At 37.3% G+C, this 19386-nt stretch overlaps 1 protein-coding gene across 2 annotated transcripts; it reads left to right on the top strand.

Annotated features, from left to right (window-relative positions):
* Positions 1-173: 173 nt before the first annotated feature.
* EMC8 (ER membrane protein complex subunit 8) lies at positions 174-19166 on the top strand. Of its 2 annotated transcripts, none has more exons than XM_044660549.1 (5): positions 174-541; positions 14483-14559; positions 16782-16851; positions 17497-17591; positions 18691-19166. In XM_044660549.1, the coding sequence occupies exons 1-5, from the start codon at positions 311-313 to the stop codon at positions 18848-18850; spliced, it is 633 nt and encodes a 210-aa protein (XP_044516484.1). In that variant the 5' UTR covers positions 174-310; the 3' UTR covers positions 18851-19166. The 2 variants fall into 2 exon arrangements, with proteins under 2 accessions (XP_044516484.1, XP_044516485.1); XM_044660550.1 differs by lacking the exon at positions 18691-19166 and adding an exon at positions 18149-18668.
* Positions 19167-19386: the final 220 nt, after the last annotated feature.

The following is a 19386-nucleotide window of genomic DNA, read 5'->3' on the forward strand; positions in this document are numbered from 1 at the left end:
GACGGCTTTACGACTGGCGCCGCTTTGCGGCTGGCCCCCTGAGAGGATCCCGGCAGCTGTTCGGCCTCTCCGGTGTGCTGTGGCCGCTGAGCGCTTCCACAGCCCGGCACAGGAGCTGACAGCTTACGGTCCGGCTGACCCCAGGAGACGAGAGGAGGCGGCGGGGCGCCTCGGGGACCAGGTCGCGGAACCCGTCCCTCTATGCTGACGGGGCCGGACCGGACCATCGTCTTCGTCGCCGCTGGCCAAGCCGGCCTGGGACGCTGCCACCCGGCTGCCGGAGTCGCGGGCTCGAGGCCCAGGCCTCACCATGCCCGGAGTGAAGCTGACCACCCAGGCCTACTGCAAGATGGTGCTCCACGGGGCCAAGTATCCCCATTGCGCCGTCAACGGACTCCTTGTAGCGGAGAAGCAGAAGCCCCGCAAAGAGCAGCCGGCGCACGGCGGCCTGAGCTCTCACCAGACCCTCTTCGTGGACTGTATCCCCCTCTTCCACGGCACCCTGGCCCTGGCCCCCATGCTGGAAGTGGCCCTCACCTTGGTAAGAGCCGACTAGGAGTGGGGGTGGAAGGGACGCTCGCCTGTACTCCACAGGCTTGCCTGAGCCTCTGGGGGCTCCGAGGTCTCCCAGGGCTTGGAAGGCTCGTCTGCACCTCACGGGGCTCCTCTGGGCTTAGAGGACTTGTCTGCACTCCCGTAGGGCTCTCCTGAGCTTGGGGAGGGCTCGCGAGGTCTCCCTTGGGCTTGAGAAGCTCACTTTGGCCTCGTGGGGCTCTCCTTGGAGTATGTATAGGACGTAGATTTTGTACCTAAACTCGAATCCCGCCAGGCGACCCCCATATTTGCAAATATTTCTCAGAGCTGGAAGAGTAGAAGTCCTCTGGTAACACTGGAAACTAGATTCCAGTTTGTCCCTGGCGTGGTGCATTTAAAAATGAAAAACCCTTCAAATATAGCAGATTAGGACTGGAGCTGAGATTCCTTCGTTATTTTGAACTCCCACCTCACTCTACTTGTACAGGTCAAAGCACGGAACGTTTATTAATAATACCATAATCAGCATCATATAAAAATAAATTCTTTTAGGTTTACCCTACACTAGTGCTAAAGGTCAGCGCCTCCTTGACATTTTAGGGTCTTAGGGAGTTGCCCAGAGCACTAAAGAGTTGAGTGACACAGCAAGAGTGTGTCGGAGTCAGAACTTGAACCCCCAAGCCTTCATGTCTAGCCACTTTTTTGTTTTTTCATTTAATATATATAATGATAAACAACTAGGACAAAGGGATGGTCACATGTGCAGGGAAGCACAGAATGTCATTGGAACTAAAAGAGGGAAACCAGCGTTTTGAGATGAAATAACTTGCCTAGGGTCTTGTGGTTAAGTAATAGAGACTTTCTGACTCGAAGTGCGGCATGGTATTTCCATTATTTTACTCTACTCTCTAAGAACCGATACTCCCTCAAAATGAGAACTGTTCCAGAAATGAAATGAACTCCCTCTGTACTTCATGAGTGAGCTCCCCCTCAGTTAGCTAGGCTGAATGGCCATTCATTCGGGATGTTGCATTTGGCATTCGATTCCAGACTGGTTGAACGAGCGAGATCAGTAATCTTGGAATTATAGCAAGTCAGTAAATGTATATGCACCCCAGACGTTACCATTTTGATCTCTATTTAACTCTCCTTATGTTTGGAGCATTTGTGTGTATTTCCCAAATTTTTTTTATTTTAAAAATAGTCCTCATACTCAAAAAGGTTGCAAACCTCTGACTCTTCTGGCTTTCTTTGAAATCATATGGAAATAAAGAAGTTAAGACTATTTAAGGAATAAATAGAATTTACTATGAACATTTTGCCTAGTAGAAATTACACTAGAGTTCACTACTTCCAAACTCCTATAAAATCTAGAATCCCATAAGTATGGTAATGCTTTTAAAAATAAGACTTCTTAGGAATCAAGTAGGAAAATCAAAATAATTGAAAAAAGTATTATGTAGGAAGATTATGATTTACACTTTTTAATAATTGGGATCACTCTTTAGTAGACTAGATAACTTCTTAAATTAAGGGTACCTTCCTGGCTTCAAACTGTCCAAATTAATAATTAATAAAGGCCTAAAAGAATTTCTTAAAATTATGGGGTAGGGGGTAGAGCATTGGTCTCCTACCTTTTATTTGGAACAGACTACACTTGCTGATTGGATAATTGTCTATATATGACACTAAACCATCCCAAGAGTTGGATTATGTTTTAAATATTTAATTGTATTATTAATTATCACTGACTTGCAAGTTTATTTAATAGTTCTCAAAATTGACATGTCAAGAGGCTTGTTTTTGAAAGCTCTCCAAAATCCATCATAGAGTTTAAGATTGATTGTGTGGACTAGTGTGTGGGAAGTAGCTCCAGTCAGAACTAGATTTAGAGTCTGGCCTGGACCCATTACTGGCCCTAGGAAGTTGTGCAAATCACTTCTTTCTCCTAGCCCCAGTTTTGTCATTTATTAGATTCATTCTCTCATTTATTGGTTGGAATAGGATTCTTTCAGCTCATCTGTGTTGAATTTTCATATTTGCAATATTTAGAAAAAGGTCATGGATAGATATTAGAAAGTAATTTCTGAGAGACATGGTAACATAACAGAGAAAGAGAGAGTTGGGCTCTTAAGACCTGTTTCACCAAAGGAATTTTGGTAACAGTATAATAAAAGCTTTATTGGGTTTATTAAATTTTTTTATTTTAAGGTTAAAGTGGAAAACTTGTCATGAAATCCCTCCTTTTTGCTTATACTCCTCCAAGGAAAATGAATGTTTTTCTCAGTTACCCAGATATGTATTATATCAGAGGAATCCCTGGCAGAAATTTTTGAGTCTAGTTAAGCAAAGCTGTGGGGCCAAGAACAAATAAGTCTTAAGATGACTTCATATTTCTGAACAGCTATTGGAGTTAAGCTAACCCATCAATGCTTTTTTTTTTTTTTTTTTTTTTAGTATGTTCTCTAGTATTAAAGAATTGATAATTCTGGTGCCAGCTAGGTGGCTCAATGGATTGCAAGCCAGGCCTAGAGACAGGAGGTCCTGGGTTCAAATTTTACTCTTCCTAACCTTGTGACCTACCTAGGCAAATCACTTAACTCCCACTGCATGGCCCTTACTCAGTATTGATTCCAAGACAGAAGGTAGGAGTGAACAGTGCCAATGCTTGAGAATTGGGAATCCTAAGATTTCTGATATAGTATTGGGCAACCTGCAGTAATAGATAGATCATTGTACCCCAGGTAAGTCACTGAAGCTCTTAGGGCCCAAGTTCCCTCATCTGTAAAATGAGGGAGCTGGTCTAGATGATCTCTTGAGGTCCCTTCTGGCTCTAGATCTATGATTCTATTGTCTATTACTCTATTACTCTCTATAATTCTACTATTTTTCTCTACAAAAAAAAAAAAGGATATGAGAATAATACATGTTTATAAAATATTCTTATATACATCTTAAAGAAATGTGCTAACTGAGATATTTTTTCAACTGTCCCTTTGCTCATTTGTTCTCATTATTATTTTGAAAATAAATCAACAAATAATAGTAGCTGACATTTATATGTAGTTCTGTATTTCAAGGTTTGCAAAATGCTTTATACAGACAGTAACCCTGTGAGATTATCTGTGTTTCCCAAGTGAGAAAATTGAAGCTGAAAACAGTTAAATAACTTGTCATGGGTCACACAGCTTGTACATATGTAAAATAGGATTCTATGGACTTTATGACTTCCAAAACCCTCACTCCAGCTATCATGCAACTAGGTCATTTACCAATGTCCAAAGCAAGGTGTATGAGATTTTAGTTTCCTTGAGTAATTATTCCTGTATTTTATCATCTGCTTTCACTCCCTTACAATAGCATTAGCCAGAATATATGCTATGCAAGCTATATGAGCAATTTCTCTCTCACATACACACACACACACACCAAACTGTTTCTACTATTTATGTGGGTGTTCCCACTTTATCTGGTGTTTAAGTTGAGAATAAATATAACTTTTTTTAAGTAAAGCACTTACTAAGAAAGAAATGTGTATTTTGAATTTTAGCTTAAATGCTGAAATTTTAACCTGAAGGCAATGAAAAACAGTGGACTAAAACCTAGAAGTTTATAATTAGACAACAATTTAGCTTTATACTGTAAAGCAACAGTGTAAGATATAATTTTAATAAAACATCTAAATCCATGATAACCTCTACAAATGAAGGATTATTTTCATGGCTTTCTTCTATTTATAGAGTTTAATATTGTAATTATTTTTGCTAAATGGAAGAGATTGATTTGATATTTAGCCAACCAAAGGTCATTATTTGATACTTTTATAAAGTATTTCATTATTATATTTTCTAATGCCTTGGATTTTATGCATTTTTTACTTTTCAAAGTGCTTTCACATCTGTGATCTCTATCAGATAGGTAGGGCAGGTATTATACCCCAGTAGCAGAAACCCATATAATATTTACAGGCAGATTTTCTAAGTATACAAGTCCATGCCACTAAATCTGTATGCTTCTACCGTGCTAATCTGCTCAAATGTCTCTTGGCCTGAATTCAGTGTAGTCCTTAACTTTTTTCTACTCTGCTCCCAAATTTGGCCCCTTGGTCATCTTTTATCCCCTCTGCCTCTTACCTTAGCCTCTTGTTCCTTTTCTGACCTTCATTCACTTTCAGTATACTCTGCTGGCAAGTGAGTCCAATATCTCCTACCCTTTTAACTTTCCTCCCTTTCATTTATTTAAGTGACCTTTAAATATACTTTGCCTGATAGGAACCATTTGCTCTGAATACTTTATATCCCCTTTGTTGTTGAGTCATGTCAGAGTCTTTGTGACTCTTTGGATCATAGCTATTCATGGGGTTTTCTTGGCAAAGATACTGGAGTAGTTTTGCCATTTCCTTCTCCAGTGGATCCTTTTGTCAGGCTATCAGAGGTTAAGTGATTTGCCCAGGGTCACACAGCTAGGAAGTGTCTGAGGCAGGATTTGAACTTGGGTCTTCCTAACTCCCAGCCCATTACTTTATTCCCTTCACACTATCTTTACTCTCCTCTCCTTTCTACCTCTGTGGTCATTTACTCCCTGTATCACCTAAGGCAAAGTACTTATTTAGCTACTCTGGGCTTCATTTTGCTCATCTGTAAAATGAAAGAGTTAGACTAGATGATCATTGAAATGTCTCTCCCAGTTCCAGAGTCCGTGAACCTATATGTCAAATCAGACATTGATTGTAGTATAAATCTTGAAGGAATGTAAATATCCTTCACTGATAGGAAGGGAGGATGGTATGTTACCAAGTGATAGAGTGGTGGTTTCTTCTTAATTGTGTGCTTCTTCTGGCACAGTAAACCCCCTTTAAAGGTGCTTTTCTGGTAACAGGGAGAAGACTAAAACTGAACATGAGTCAGTGTCCACAGATAAACTACATCCCCCTATAATTAAAAGTTAATTTGAGGAAAACCAAAATTTGAGAAGACATCTGTTTTCAGAGTCATTTATGAAGTGAATCTAAGATTTCTTATACCTTCATATTTGCTTGTCCTTCTTGGTAATTTGTTTTTGGTTTTGTTTTGTTTTTTTAAACCCTTGTACTTCAGTGTATCTTCTCATAGGTGGAAGATTGGTAAGGGTGGGCAATGGGGGTCAAGTGACTTGCCCAGGGTCACACAGCTGGGAAGTGGCTGAGGCCGGGTTTGAACCTAGGACCTCCCGTCTCTAGGCCTGACTCTCACTCCATTGAGCTACCCAGCTGCCCCTTGGTAATTTGTTTTTAATCTCGTTTGTCTGTATAACATTGCTACTATTCCCCTTCCCATTTTGCAGTAATGTTCAGCTGTCAGTTCTTTCTGTCAATTGCCCTAGGCCAGATCAGACTATCCTTCTTGTAATATCAGGTAGCTCTGCCTCCTCTCTTCACCTTAGCCCAATATTGGTGTTATATTCTCTCTTGATTCTCTGTAAAAGCTTCTGTAGCCCAAATCTCAGCCATCTAAGGAAGTATCTCCTATTTATAACTTTGTTCCAGTGGAACTAACTGCCTTTGTTACATTGTTTTGTTTAATGTCTTATTTTCATGAAACAAAGGAACAATGTTAGAAAGATTATGCCTGTATTATCTTTAAGTGTTCACACACAGAGTAAGGAGTTATAGCAACCAAGTAAATAATAGGGCTCACTCCCCTTGGGCAGGCGCCTTGAGAATGAACACCTAGCGATTCAGAGATCAGGACAACTTCTCCCTTCTTTTGCCTTGTAACGTAACTGTTGACCTTACTCTCCAGGGAGTAGAAGAGCTCATCTAGCTGTGCCACCACAACTCCTTATTCCCTTGACACCCACTACAGCTTTTCAGAATGATGCAGTGATTCCTGCCTGCCTAAATGTGCACATCTTCTATATAGCAGCTTTTATTCTTTGTCCCAGCTAATCATATCTACTTACTATTCTTTTACAGAATAGCAAGTACCTTACCTCCTTCAAAACTGACTTCTCCAAAAAACCTTTCCAGAGTAATTCTAAACCTCTTTAAACACATTTCTAACCTATTCTTACTTTCTCTTCCCACCCTAATCTAGACTTTCCCCCAGCTAAAATAATACCTGCAATTTGTTGATTATGTACCTTTATGCATTTTATCACGACTTTATATAGTCATTTGATTGTTCATATATGTATAAATCACAACAAATTTTCCAACTCGTGGGATTTCCCTGCCCAGCATATTTTGAGACTGCCTTTCCCTACAATCAACTATCTGTATTTACCAAATACAAACTAATTTCGATATAAAGGTCAAATCCTATATAACAAAGGGATTTCCAAGCAATGATCCATATGTTGGAACAGCAGTGGATAGATTGAAATTCTCTTGCTGTACTAGAATCTTATGATAACCTTGGTACGTAGTAGTGACATTTAAATTTCAGCAAAGTAGCTTCAACAAATATAAACCCCTTTATACCAAGTTCCATTACAAAATAATGTTCTGTAAAAACTTTCTATATCATGATTTATGGACTGTGTTCATAGTATTTGTTGTTCAGGATTGTTTTTCTTGCAGATTCCTTGTAACAAATTCAACAAATACTTTGTTGAGTGCATAGCCATAAATGGGCATTTCATAAATTGCATGTGTTAAGCTAATTTAAATGATCGGGTTTCTTCAGTAGTTCCTACCTCAACCAACATCAATTGTAACACTTCTACACATTACTAAATGGTATTGAGAGTGTTGCTGTGGGAAAAAAATTTACTAACTTGTGGCTAGTCTAATGAACTTCTTTATTCTTAGCTGGGCTGGTTCTTTAGGGCCAGACAACAAAATCTGTGCCTAAGTTTATAGACATATCCTTTCCGACTTGATAGGACTTGTCAGAATTTGCATTCTGCTGTTTTAGCCTTTAATATCCAACCCCCATTCTACCCTGAAACATCAGAGGTAGGACTTTGGGAAGGGTAAGGTATTTAAGAAAAAATAATACAAATTATTTGTCAATTATTTGATCAGTAGACATTTATTAAGTGCCCAGTATGTGCCAGACACAGTGCTAAGTGCTAGGCATACAAAGAAAGGCAAAAATCGTCTCTGCCCTCAAGGGGCAAACATTTAAATGGGAAGGATAGCATATGCAATTACAAGTTTATCAAGCAAGCAGTTGACAAATATTTATTATGCTCCTGCTCTTGAGCTACTTACTGGAGATACCATTCAGAGAATGATTTGAGCTTATGTTCTACAGGAGGATATAGCAAGTTCATATAAAAATATATACAACAAAAGAAAGGAGAGGTTTCTGACATAAATAAAGCATCACATAAATATATTAAATATACAAAGTAGTTAAATAGCATATAATTTGAGAAAAAAATGATGGTATCTATTTTTATTTTTATTTAAGAATATATGTCAGGGGGGCAGCTGGGTAGCTCAGTGGATTGAGAGTCAGGCCTAGAGACGGGAGGTCCTAGATTCAAATCTGGCCTCAGACACTTCCCAGCTGTGTGACCCTGGGCAAGTCAATTGACCCCCATTGCCCACCCTTACCACTCTTCCACCTATAAGCCAATACACAGAAGTTAAGGGTTTAAAAAAAAAAAAAGAATATATGTCATCTCAAGCCTTTCCAAATTTGGAATGCTATTCAAAGTTTTGTTTTCTGGATGTCAAAGACTAAGAGGAAAGCAAATTGTGTGAAATCCACAGTCAGTTACCCTTTAGTCTTAGATTCATAGAATTTTAGCCCAAATACACATTGTCATGAATAGCATGAACATGAACTCTAAGAACATTGTACCAAATCCCTTTATATTCAATTTGATAACTATGTCACAATGTGTGGATCATTTAGGTAGGTATTTGGGACTACTAAAATAAAAATAAAACAATTCTTCACCATCATAAGACTTGCATTCAACTAGAGAAATCCAAATATAGGCAAAGAACTAAATACAAGGTAGTTTAAGTGTGTAGAGAGCATTAACAATTGAGGAAAAGAGAACTCCTTCCAAAGTAGATGGAACCTAAGCTGAGCCTTTAAGGAAAAACAAAGATTCTAAGAAATTGTTTTAAGGAGAGGTCGTGTACTGGGCCTGGGGGGCAGAATGTCCAACTGCCAGGAGGAAGATGGAGTTTTGACTTGGACCAGATAGTAGGTCAGTAGAACTAGAGCACAAAAGCAATAGGAAGCTACTGGACCTCTTAGCAAAAGAAGATGCTTTTTTTTTTTTTTTTTTTAAGTATTTTTCCATGGTTACATGATTCATGTTGTCTCCCTCCCCTCTTCTCTCCTCGCCTCCCAGAGCTGACAAGCAATTCCACTGGGTTATACATGTATTATCACTCAATACCTATTTCCATATTATTCATTTTTGAAATAGAGTAATCTTTTAAAACCAAAACTCCAAGGGGGCAGCTGGGTAGCTCAGTGGATTGAGAGTCAGGCCTAGAGATAGAAGGTCCTAGGTTCAAATCTGGCCTCAGACACTTCCCAGTTGTGTGACCCTGGGCAAGTCACTTGACCTCCATTGCCCATCCATACCACTCTTCCACCTATAAGCCAATACACAGAAGTTAAGGGTTTAAAAAAAAACCAACAAACTCCAAATCCTATACCCTCATAAACAAGCAATAAATCTATGTTTTTCTTTTGTGTTTCTTTTCTCACAGTTCTTTCTTCCCTTTTTTTTTTAAAACCCTTTCCATCTTAGAATCAATACTGCATATTGGTTCAGAATAGTGGTAAGGGTTAGGAAATGGAGTTTAAGTGACTTTCCCAGCGTCACACAGCTAGGAAGTATCTGAGGTCAGACTTGAACCCAGGACCTCCTGTCTCTAGGCCTGGCTCTCAATCCACTAAGCTGCCCCCTCCAAAAATTCTCTCTCTCGATATGGATAGTGTTCTTTCTCATAAGTCCCTCGGGATTGTCCTGGATCATTGCACTGCTATTAGTAGCAAAGTCTATCATATTTGATCATCTCACAATGTTTCAGTTATTATGTACAATGTTCTGGCTCTATTCATTTCATTCTGCATAAGTTCATGGAGGTCTTCCCAGTTTTTATAGAAATCCTCCAGTTCATTCCTTACAACATAGTAGTATTCCATCACTCTCATATACCACAATTTGTTCAACCATTCTCCAATCAAGGGACACCCCCTCATTTTCCAGTTTTTTGCCCCCATATAGTGCAGCTATGAATATTTTTGTACTACAAACCTAGTAGTGGTATTGCTGGATCAAAGAGCCTGCACTCTTTTAAAGCCCTTTGGGCATAATTCCAAATTGCCTTCCAGAATGGTAGGATCAATTCACAACTCCACCAGCAATGCATGTGTCCCAGTTTTTCCACATTCCCTCCAACATTTATTATTTCCTTTACTGTCATTTTGGTTAATCTACTAGGTATAATGTGTACCTCAGAATTGTTTTGATTTATATGTCTCTAATCAGGAGGGATTTAGAATACTTTTTCATGTGATTATTGGTAGTTTTGATTTCTTCAGTTGAAAACTGCCTATTCATGTCCCTTGACCATTTGTCAATTGGGGAATGGCTTAATTTCTTGTACATTTGACTTAGTTCCTTATATATTTGAGAAATTAGACCTCTGACAGAGTTTTGTTATAAAAATTATTTCCTAGTTTATTGCTTCCCTTCTAATTTTGGTTGCATTGGTTTTGTTTGTACAAAAAACTTTTGAATTTATTATAATCAAATAGATCTTGTAATATTCTCTATCTCTTTTTCGGACTTAAGTTCTTCCCTTTCCCATAGATCTGACAGGTCCCCTAATTTACTTATAATTTCCCTCTTTATATTTGTCACCCATTTTGAATGTATCTTGGTATAGGGTATGAGATGTTGATCTAAACATTTTTCCCATACTGTTTTTCAATTTTCCCAGCAGTTTTTGTCCCCAAAGCTGATGTCTTTGGGTTTATCAAATACTAGCTTGCTGAGGTCATTTACCCCAACTCTATTCCATTGATAAAACCTTCTATCTCTTATCCAGTACCATATTGTTTTGATGATCACTGCTTTATAGTACAGTTTAAGATCTGATACTGCTAAGCCAAGAAAGTGCTTCTAGATTACTTTAGGAGCCACGATATTTGCTTTTTTTTCATATCCCCAGTGTTTAGCACACACTTCTTGGAACATTGTAAGTGCTTAATAAAGGCTTGTTGATTAAGTGGATGCATATGAAAAGAAGAGAGATTTGAAAGCAGAAAGGTAATAAAAGAATTTGGAACTCAATTTTTTTTTTATACCCTTACCTTCTGGCTTAGAATCAATACTGTGTATTGGTTCAAAAGCAGTAGAGTGCTAAGGGCCAGGCAATGGGGGGTTAAGTGACTTTCCCACGGTCACACAGCTAGGAAGTGTCTGAAGCCAAATTTGAAACCCAGAACCTTCCATCTCTGAGCCTGACTCAATTCACTGAGCCACCTAGCTGCCCCCAAAGCTCAATTTTAAAAAAAAATTAATGCTAAAAAGATTTTTATGTAATTAGAAGATATTTAATGAAATAAAAAATATTGAAAAATTAAATTAAAAAAAAATTTTAAGAAAGGAGGACCTCAATGAGTATGGTAGTTATATGAGTAGAGTGAAGGGGATAGACACAAAATATATTATAGAGATAATTTTGACAAGATTTAACAACTGTTTGGGAGGGGGAAAGGACAAGGAAGAATCAAAGATGGCTCCACGGCTAGAAAGCTGTGGTACTACAAAAGTAATTGTGCTCTTACCAGAAAGACAGAAACAGAAGTTTGGGAAGAAGGGGGTGGAACTTCATAGTATCATAGATGTAGAGCTAGGAGGGATCTTAGTGGTCATCTAGTTCAACTCCCTCACTTTACAGATGAGGAAACTGAGATCTCCAGAGGGTAAGTGCAAAGTCACTAAGAGAATAACAGAGCTTAGCTTTGCATCTAAATTATCAATTCCAGGTGTCATTATCAAGGCTTAGAAGAGGTATGTTTTAGATGTATGTACACTTAAGAATTAAAACAAAATAGTTAAATAGAGCAAAACTACATAAACATTCATGTAGTGGAATTTTGTTCCATTTTTATATTTTCCAGCATCTTTCTTATCCTAATTGCCTCCCCATAATGTAGAGGTGACCCTGGCTTATCTAAGTCTGCCTGTACAGCACCATTTCTAGCAAGGCCTGCTATACTAGAAAGGCTTCAGGTACAGACCCATTTTGGCAGAATTCAGAGAGCCTCATTACAAACACAATCAAGTGATATTTTGTGTGTAGGTCTTATTTTATAATGAGTCTTGGGGTATATAGCAACTAATGAAACCATCTGCTAATTATGGAGGGATTATGATCTAAATCAGTGAAGATCATTGAAATTACAGATCCTTTGAAGTAAGAAGGAATTTATGGAGCTCATTACATTAAGAAATGGTATATGATAAAAAAGAGAGAATACTTTGGGAATTTGGGAATTAAAGAGCTATGATTGTATGAGAATATGGACTATCTCCAAAGCAAATTATAGCCACTCTTTAAGTTAAATTTGGATAGGTGCTATAACCAAAAATAAAAGTTCATCCACTTTTGGCCAGTCAGCCTCTCTGAACTCAAGTAGTCTGCTGCTTAAACATAGACTGAAATCTCATCATTGGAAACACACTTGAAGCCTTTCCTGCCTGGCAGGATCTGCTAGAGCTGGCATTCTGCTAGTCTTTAAAAAGCCAGTTGCAACAAAAAGACATTGAAGTAGAATTTAGTGGAGTAATTTTAGATATGGTCCAAATAAACTAATAGTTAATACAAATTCATCTAAACTTGTTAAGATGAAAAATACAATGTGTTAAGAAAAACTAGGATCTTTGAGTTCTTTAATCCTGATATCAAGAAGAATATCCATAGTTCTAACCCAATATTGCCATTCTCATATTCTGGTGAGGCTGTGCAGTTTGGGTTTCATTTCTTGTTCAAGGAAAATGACTATGCCAGAGTCATAGACTAATTGTATTGTACTACACATAGTTAGACAGAAAGGAGACAGTGGTGAACGATTAGTACAAATCCGTCACTACTCACTGAAAAACAGCTCAAAAAATATGCCTTCCTACTGGGAGAGATTTCTTCTTATATGAATAATAGGGGTATTAACAAAATCATGATTGGTTTGCTATATCAGACCTGCAAGTGGGGAGTAAGAAAAGGCACCTGAGATTAACTGTAACTGAGCATCTTAGAGGGTTTTTGCAATCAAACAGCAATACTTTTCAACTTTTATCTTCCCTCCCCATTTCAACCATTTAGTCCCCTTGGAGGTGATTGTAGTCACAGAACTCAAAACAGGATTCAGAAATCTGAAGGAAGAGAACAAGGGTCATTTTTAAATAACACTTCCACTTTTAACTATATTTTATTGCCCATTGGCAAAAATGTCACTTCTGTTTCATCTATAACTCCTACAAAATCAGAATTGATTTCTAGCACTGTATTAGAATTTCAATATGACAAAGTTGATGTCCACTGTGGAGTATGTGGTAATGGAATTATGCCAAAAGTAAAATCTGTTTTAGTGAGGGAAAATAATTACACATTACATTTTCTTTTATCATTGATTCTACTATTCCTTTCTGTTAAAGTAGACAAAAAAAGGTTTGGCTTTATATGTCTATGGCTGTTCCCACCTCTACAACACTCCTAAATGTCCTCCTAACTTCTTGAGAATTAGGACTTTGGTAACAGTTAAAATTAATGGTTGGACAATGATTATATGAAATTATGCAGTCACCAGTATTATATCTTGAGTCAGAAATTTATTTACAAATAATACAGAGGAAACAATAAAGAAGAGAAATGTGAGGGAGATAGAGAAGTTATCCTATCAACCTAAGCAAAACAGGTCTGCTTAATCCAGACAGAGATTAATTAGCTCTCAACCAGGAAGGCTGGTAGTGAGTAAACACTTGGCTGCCTCCAAGATGGAAGCTAGTCTCTCCAGAAGCTAGGAAAAGGGTCAGCCTTTTATTTACCCAACAAAGTAATCCAAGAGTCAGAGTTCAAGTAGAATCCGAGCCCATGATCCAAGTAGTAGTCTCCAGGGAAGCTCCCTTGAAGACTATCTGTGACTATCTCCAGAAGACAATCTCTTCAGACTATCTTCTTGGACAATCTGCCCAAGAGGTTGGGACTTGCTTTTTATGGTGACTTCTCCCTTCCCCTCTTCACAGGAGCCAATCACAGTTTCCAAATTGTTTAGCACTGCCCAGGGGGTATCTGTAGGATCAACTTCTCACCTTCTGAAGGTTAAGTTCTCATCAAAAAGATTCACAGATTCCTGGTTGATTGAATCAAAAAGGTTCACAATTTCCTGGTTTGGTTGAATTTTTAAGGGTGTGAATTCTCTAAGTACCTTGCTAGCTTCTTACCTGGTACTAAGTAAGGTGTTTAATCTTTTGTTGATTCAATTCAAAAGTAGACAATCCTGTCTTCAGTCTTGTGAGGTACAAAGTAGGGGTATTTAAATTAGTGTTATCTCAGGATAGACAATAGAGCAAAGAATTCTCTTTCAGTCTCTTATTTCATCTCCAACTCCCCATAACTATGTACACAAGAGTTCAGTAAATTTTGATACAGTATCTTATGCTGGAATGAGAAATCATAATTCATTATCTTATCTAGCCCTGCCTCTTCTGGCTCTTTCAGGAGGTCCTGTGCTAAGAGTGGGAGGAGAAACACTATCATACTCCACACTTGGTCATGAATGTAGTGAAAAACTGAGCTAAACCCTTCTTTCTGGAGGATTGAATCTAGTTCTACCTTTATTTGCTTTTGGTGAGCCGAACAAGAAGACTTAAGCTAAAGCTAGGAGAAGAGGAGTAGCCAAGGATTATTTGCAATTGTGAGATATAATGTTTCCAGAAAAAAGTCACTGATATTTTTCTCCTTTTTTTGTTCCTCTTTCAGATTGATTCATGGTGCAAAGATAATAGCTATGTAATTGCTGGTTATTATCAAGCTAATGAACGTATAAAAGACGCCAGGTATGTCCATGCAAAATCTTTGTTACTACTTTGTAATCTGCCAAGAAACATCATTAAACATATTATCTCTGTTAGGAGGACTAATTCTTGATAAATTCTTTGGAGGTTTTTGGTAGTACCAAGATGTGAAATCTGTATATCAAAGACTTTTCTTTTATTTATTTGTTTGTTTGTTTGTTTGTTTGTTTTAAAGGAATAAACTTACTTTTACTTCCCCCTCTAGTTTTGTTTTCTTTTTTAAAGGATATGATGAGGTCACATAAGAAAACTACCATCCTAGAATTTATTTTTTTTTAATATTTTTCTTTTAATCAATAATACAATTGAATTCTCAGTTATTCACATTAATGCTGGTCACATGGATGAGTCAAAAAAGAACTCCTAAAAGTAATTTATATTTGACTTTGGAATCCATTTTTGCATTGGATTTTAACATGAGTGTCTCATGATTGGGAAATGCATTTTAGTCAACCCATGAACTTGGAGCAGAAAGTCTCTCCCATTACACCTCTTTTCTGTTCTCTATTGTAAGCTAAGTATACCTTGGGACAGAGCACTCTGGAAGGATGTCGTCTCTTAAATGGGCCCAAAAAATACATATATTGTTATTTTTTAATTGGGAGAATTTGAGGGCTCTTAATCTGTTAGACATTTGTGGATTTTTTTTTTCCTGCTGCTTTCTTTGTAAGCACATTTCCTAGTTGTTCCTTGTTTCTTTTTTTAAGCTTGGCATGAAAGGCAATCAAGAATTTTACCCCACACCATTACTAAAGACGTTTGTATATTCAGTAACATGGATAAAGTTCTTGTCATCAGCCCCGGGCCTCCCCCTTCCCCCATCAGGTTGAGTAGAATTAACTGTTTTCTAAATTAATATATGTTTAATTCAAATTTTTCCCATGAAGGTAAAAGGTAAATAACATGCTTCAGTTTCAAAGGTCTGAAATCGAAACACCCTATACAAGTGATTAAGATGGAGTTATTGTTTCATTAACTAGACTAGATTATACCAATAATTTGTCCCTGAGCTTTTAATTTATAAAAACTAACAAAGTATGGGAAAATACTTCAAAGATTTATATATTTTTATTCTAAATGGTTACCTTGAAATAGACAATTAAGGGAGGCAAGATCATCCCAAGAAATGTTATTTAAAATATTTTCTCCTTTTAAAAAGCATTTGCTACAAGTGACCAATACAGCCACTTAAAAACTGTTTAAACTACCCATTTTTCCATGGATGCCATGTCTTGGCTTTCAGCTGATCTCTGTCACTGTTCTCTCACAGTCTTTTTAGATTGCTCTTCTCTCTTTTCTATCTAAAAATCTTTGACCTGCTTTTTTTTTGACACTTATTGAGTTCATCCCATTTTCACTATTTGACAATACTACTGCTACTACTACTTCTAATACTACTACTAATAATAATACTAATAATAACTAGTATTAGGTAGTACTTTAAGATTTGCAAAGTACTTTATAACTATTAACTCATTTTATCTTCACAACAACCTTAAGAGATAGGGGCTGTGATCCCATTTTGCAGATGAGGAAACTGAGGCAGATAGATGTTGAGTGACTTGGCCAAGGCCATACAGTTTGTGAGTATCTGGGACTGGATTGGAATTCAAGTCTTCCTGAGTTGAGGTCTAGAGCTGTACAACTACTGCTCCACCAAGCTACTTTGATGACTTCAAAATATAAATGACCAAATATGATCTCTTGCCCTCTTTCTAGATCCATGATCCCATTTTTCTAGGAGTACACTACACATATTAAATGCTTAGTAGATGTTTATTGAATGAATGAGGCTACGTATTATCATCAACTCTGGGATGTCCCAGCAACACCTAAAATCTAACATGAAAATTGAACTCATTATCACTTTGCTTACCCTCCTCCAATTTTTTTTAAGTTCCTTTCACACTTCCTCTATAGTTTGCATTCCCTCAACCCTGAAACCTTAAAATTGTTTGAGACTGCTGTCCTTCTCTTTATCATCCCAGCCCTGCTTGCTCTCCCTCAGAAGTGTCTCTCAGATTTGATTTTTCTTTTCCATTTCCCAAAAGTAAATGAATACAATTTTTAAAATTTGGCTCAGGTCAAAAATATTTTACTCATGATTTTACTAGCCTATTTCAATTCCTATTTTATTGTCATATGTCAGTTTTTAACAACCATAACACACACTAACTAGAAATTATTTGGTTTTTCTTCTCTAGTCCAAATCAGGTTGCTGAGAAGGTAGCTTCCAGAATCGCAGAGGGTTTCAATGACACCGCACTCATCATGGTATAAAATATTTGATTATCTTGTTTTTTCCCCTAGAGTTAATGGGGTTAATATTAAGCCTTTGGTTTACATCCAGCTTTGTTGTTTGGCACAAGGCCCTACTTCTCCTTTCTGGAGGAAATTTCAATAATTTTTCTTCACTTAAACACCAGATTCTTCATCTGTTCCTACCTTTAAATAGTATTACCAAGAACAGGCAATATAGTGTGTTGTCTGGGAAAGTTAAAAGAAGGCATGATTTGAGGAAACCTGTAGCAAAGCAAATATCAGTGGAATAACCAAACTTCATCAAGAGCCTTATTTGGCAGTTCTGATTTTAAAGGAGAATTGTTGTGCTTGACAGTAACATAGAAATAGCATAGTAACAGAAATCCTCATCTGAAAAAATGCTTGTGTTTATGTAGATATTTTCTGCCTAATAGACTATTTATCTTGGGAAGGATTATGTTGCGTGTCCACATGTCAGATACTCGGCATCAGCATCTTTTAGGAGGAATATTTTTGCCTTCGGTCATTGTATACATTGCTTCCTTATGAGATATTAAGAGATAGCAGAAGATGTATCAAAAGATGGCAGCTGCTTTTTAGTTACCCAGTTTGTTCTGAATGTTTGTTCACACTAGTATTTTTATTCTTGTACCTTAGGTAGACAACACAAAGTTTACAATGGAGTGCATAGAACCCACCATTCATGTGTATGAGCATCATGAAAACAAATGGAGGTGCAGAGATCCACACTAGTGAGTTCTTGACGTTACTTTATTTATGAGTTATTTTTAGACTGTTCAATATGATTCAGCGTATTTTCCACTCTGTCCATATAAATTTTGAGGTGTCCTAATTCCCAGAATAAGAAAAATTTAACTATGACCTTAACTAAGATCATAACTCTTGATATCTTCTGCCCCCAAAAAAATGTATTGGAAAGAACCCTGTTTGAAGACCTTGGATCAAGTCTCATTTCTGATACCAGCGCCAACTAGCTACTTGATGAGAGCCACTTCACATTATTTCATATCCTGCATTCCCCCAGGCTGTAATACTTGCCATACCTGCCTTCCAGATTTGTTTCATAGAAAGTGCTTCGTAAACCTGAAAGCACTCTATAAATGTGAGGAATTACTGTAATGTTGGTGGGTCTTTTATACTCTCCCAGCCCACCACATCATCCTCCTGTTTCCATTTACAAAATCTTCTGACATTATTGATATAAGATAGTATTTGCAGCTTTAACCTTCTCATTTCAACACTTCTGATGAGTCTGTTTTGCTCACCATTATCATTTGGGTTTTTTCAGGTTCATCATTTGTTGGGTGATTTCTTTTCAACAATCATCTTAATTAGGAGCATCACAAAGCCCAGAACAGTTCCAAGTACAACCCAAACCAGAATAAAATGTCATTGGGAAGTAGATCACAAAATTTTTTAATGTGATAAATCCTGCATAATATTAATTTGTGGTTTTCTAAGTCACTTTGCACTCTCAGGGCTACCTCTAGATCATTTAGTAGTCCCTGTTTCTGGTGGAATCTGATCTTAAATCGACATTTTCACTTAAAATTTGTCAGCTCATTCTTCAAATCTTCCATATATTATCTCTTTATTATTTATTTACTATTCTTTACAATAAACTTTTCAGAGCAAGGATTTAACTTTTCTGCAGCCCTGTTTCTGTGAAATATCTTCACACATGTGCATTCAGTCTCTAGGTTTTCCATGTGTGTTTTTTGTAATATTTTGCTTATAGATGTTTTTCCCCATCTCCTTTAATTGAAAGAGTCAATGACGTTTATTTTCATTTTGAAAAGACTATTAATTCCAAATTGTTTGACCTTGTAGTGACTATTGTGAAGACTGGCCAGAAGCCCAGAGGATCTCAGCATCTCTCTTGGACAGCAGGTCTTATGAAACCCTTGTGGATTTTGATAACCATCTGGACGACATCCGAAATGACTGGACAAATCCAGAGATCAATAAAGCTGTTCTACACCTATGTTAGGGAGGGATTCCACTGACTGATTTATGGGCATTTCCACTACACTGAAGAGGAAAAAAGAAATATTTTTAAATGTAAATAGAATAATATCTCATACCTTGTGTGGAAAGGCAAGCAGTTTTAAGAAATGGCATGTGGCTTCAAAGAGGCAATGTGTCTAAGCAGTCATCTTTTTAAAACAAAGATCTCTAGAGGAGATACAGACTGTCAAGTCTAGCTATCCCTGTGGATTCCTTCCCAGTTGTATGTTGCTCTAACCTTCAAAATCAAAGCTATTTCTGCTTGTCCAAGATTGTTCCTATTAAATGATTTTAACTAACCTTTTATATTCTTGAGAGAATACTTTTTAAGACTTATGAACTATCTTTACAAAAACAACAAATCTTATCCTTTAACTAATGTTTTGGGGAGTTTTATTTGAGTTCATACTATAAAATACAGTCTTAGGACCAGGTCTGAAAATCTACTACGGATACCTTAGTACCAAGTCACTACCCCAGACTACTTATGCAAATAGGGCATCTCAGAGCAGTTGAGCA

The sequence above is a fragment of the Gracilinanus agilis genome, chromosome 2, assembly GCF_016433145.1.
Source record: "Gracilinanus agilis isolate LMUSP501 chromosome 2, AgileGrace, whole genome shotgun sequence".
Taxonomy (NCBI): Eukaryota; Metazoa; Chordata; class Mammalia; order Didelphimorphia; family Didelphidae; genus Gracilinanus; species Gracilinanus agilis.

What these genes read in the sequence shown, in the direction of transcription:
- EMC8 (XM_044660549.1), top strand. Translation starts at nt 311, where the DNA reads ATGCCCGGAGTGAAGCTGACCACCCAGGCCTACTGCAAGATGGTGCTC. An exon ending in ATGACACCGCACTCATCATG is followed by an intron (nt 16,852 to 17,496) that starts GTATAAAATATT and finishes CTTGTACCTTAG; the next exon opens with GTAGACAACACAAAGTTTAC. An exon ending in AGGTGCAGAGATCCACACTA is followed by an intron (nt 17,592 to 18,690) that starts GTGAGTTCTTGA and finishes TTGACCTTGTAG; the next exon opens with TGACTATTGTGAAGACTGGC.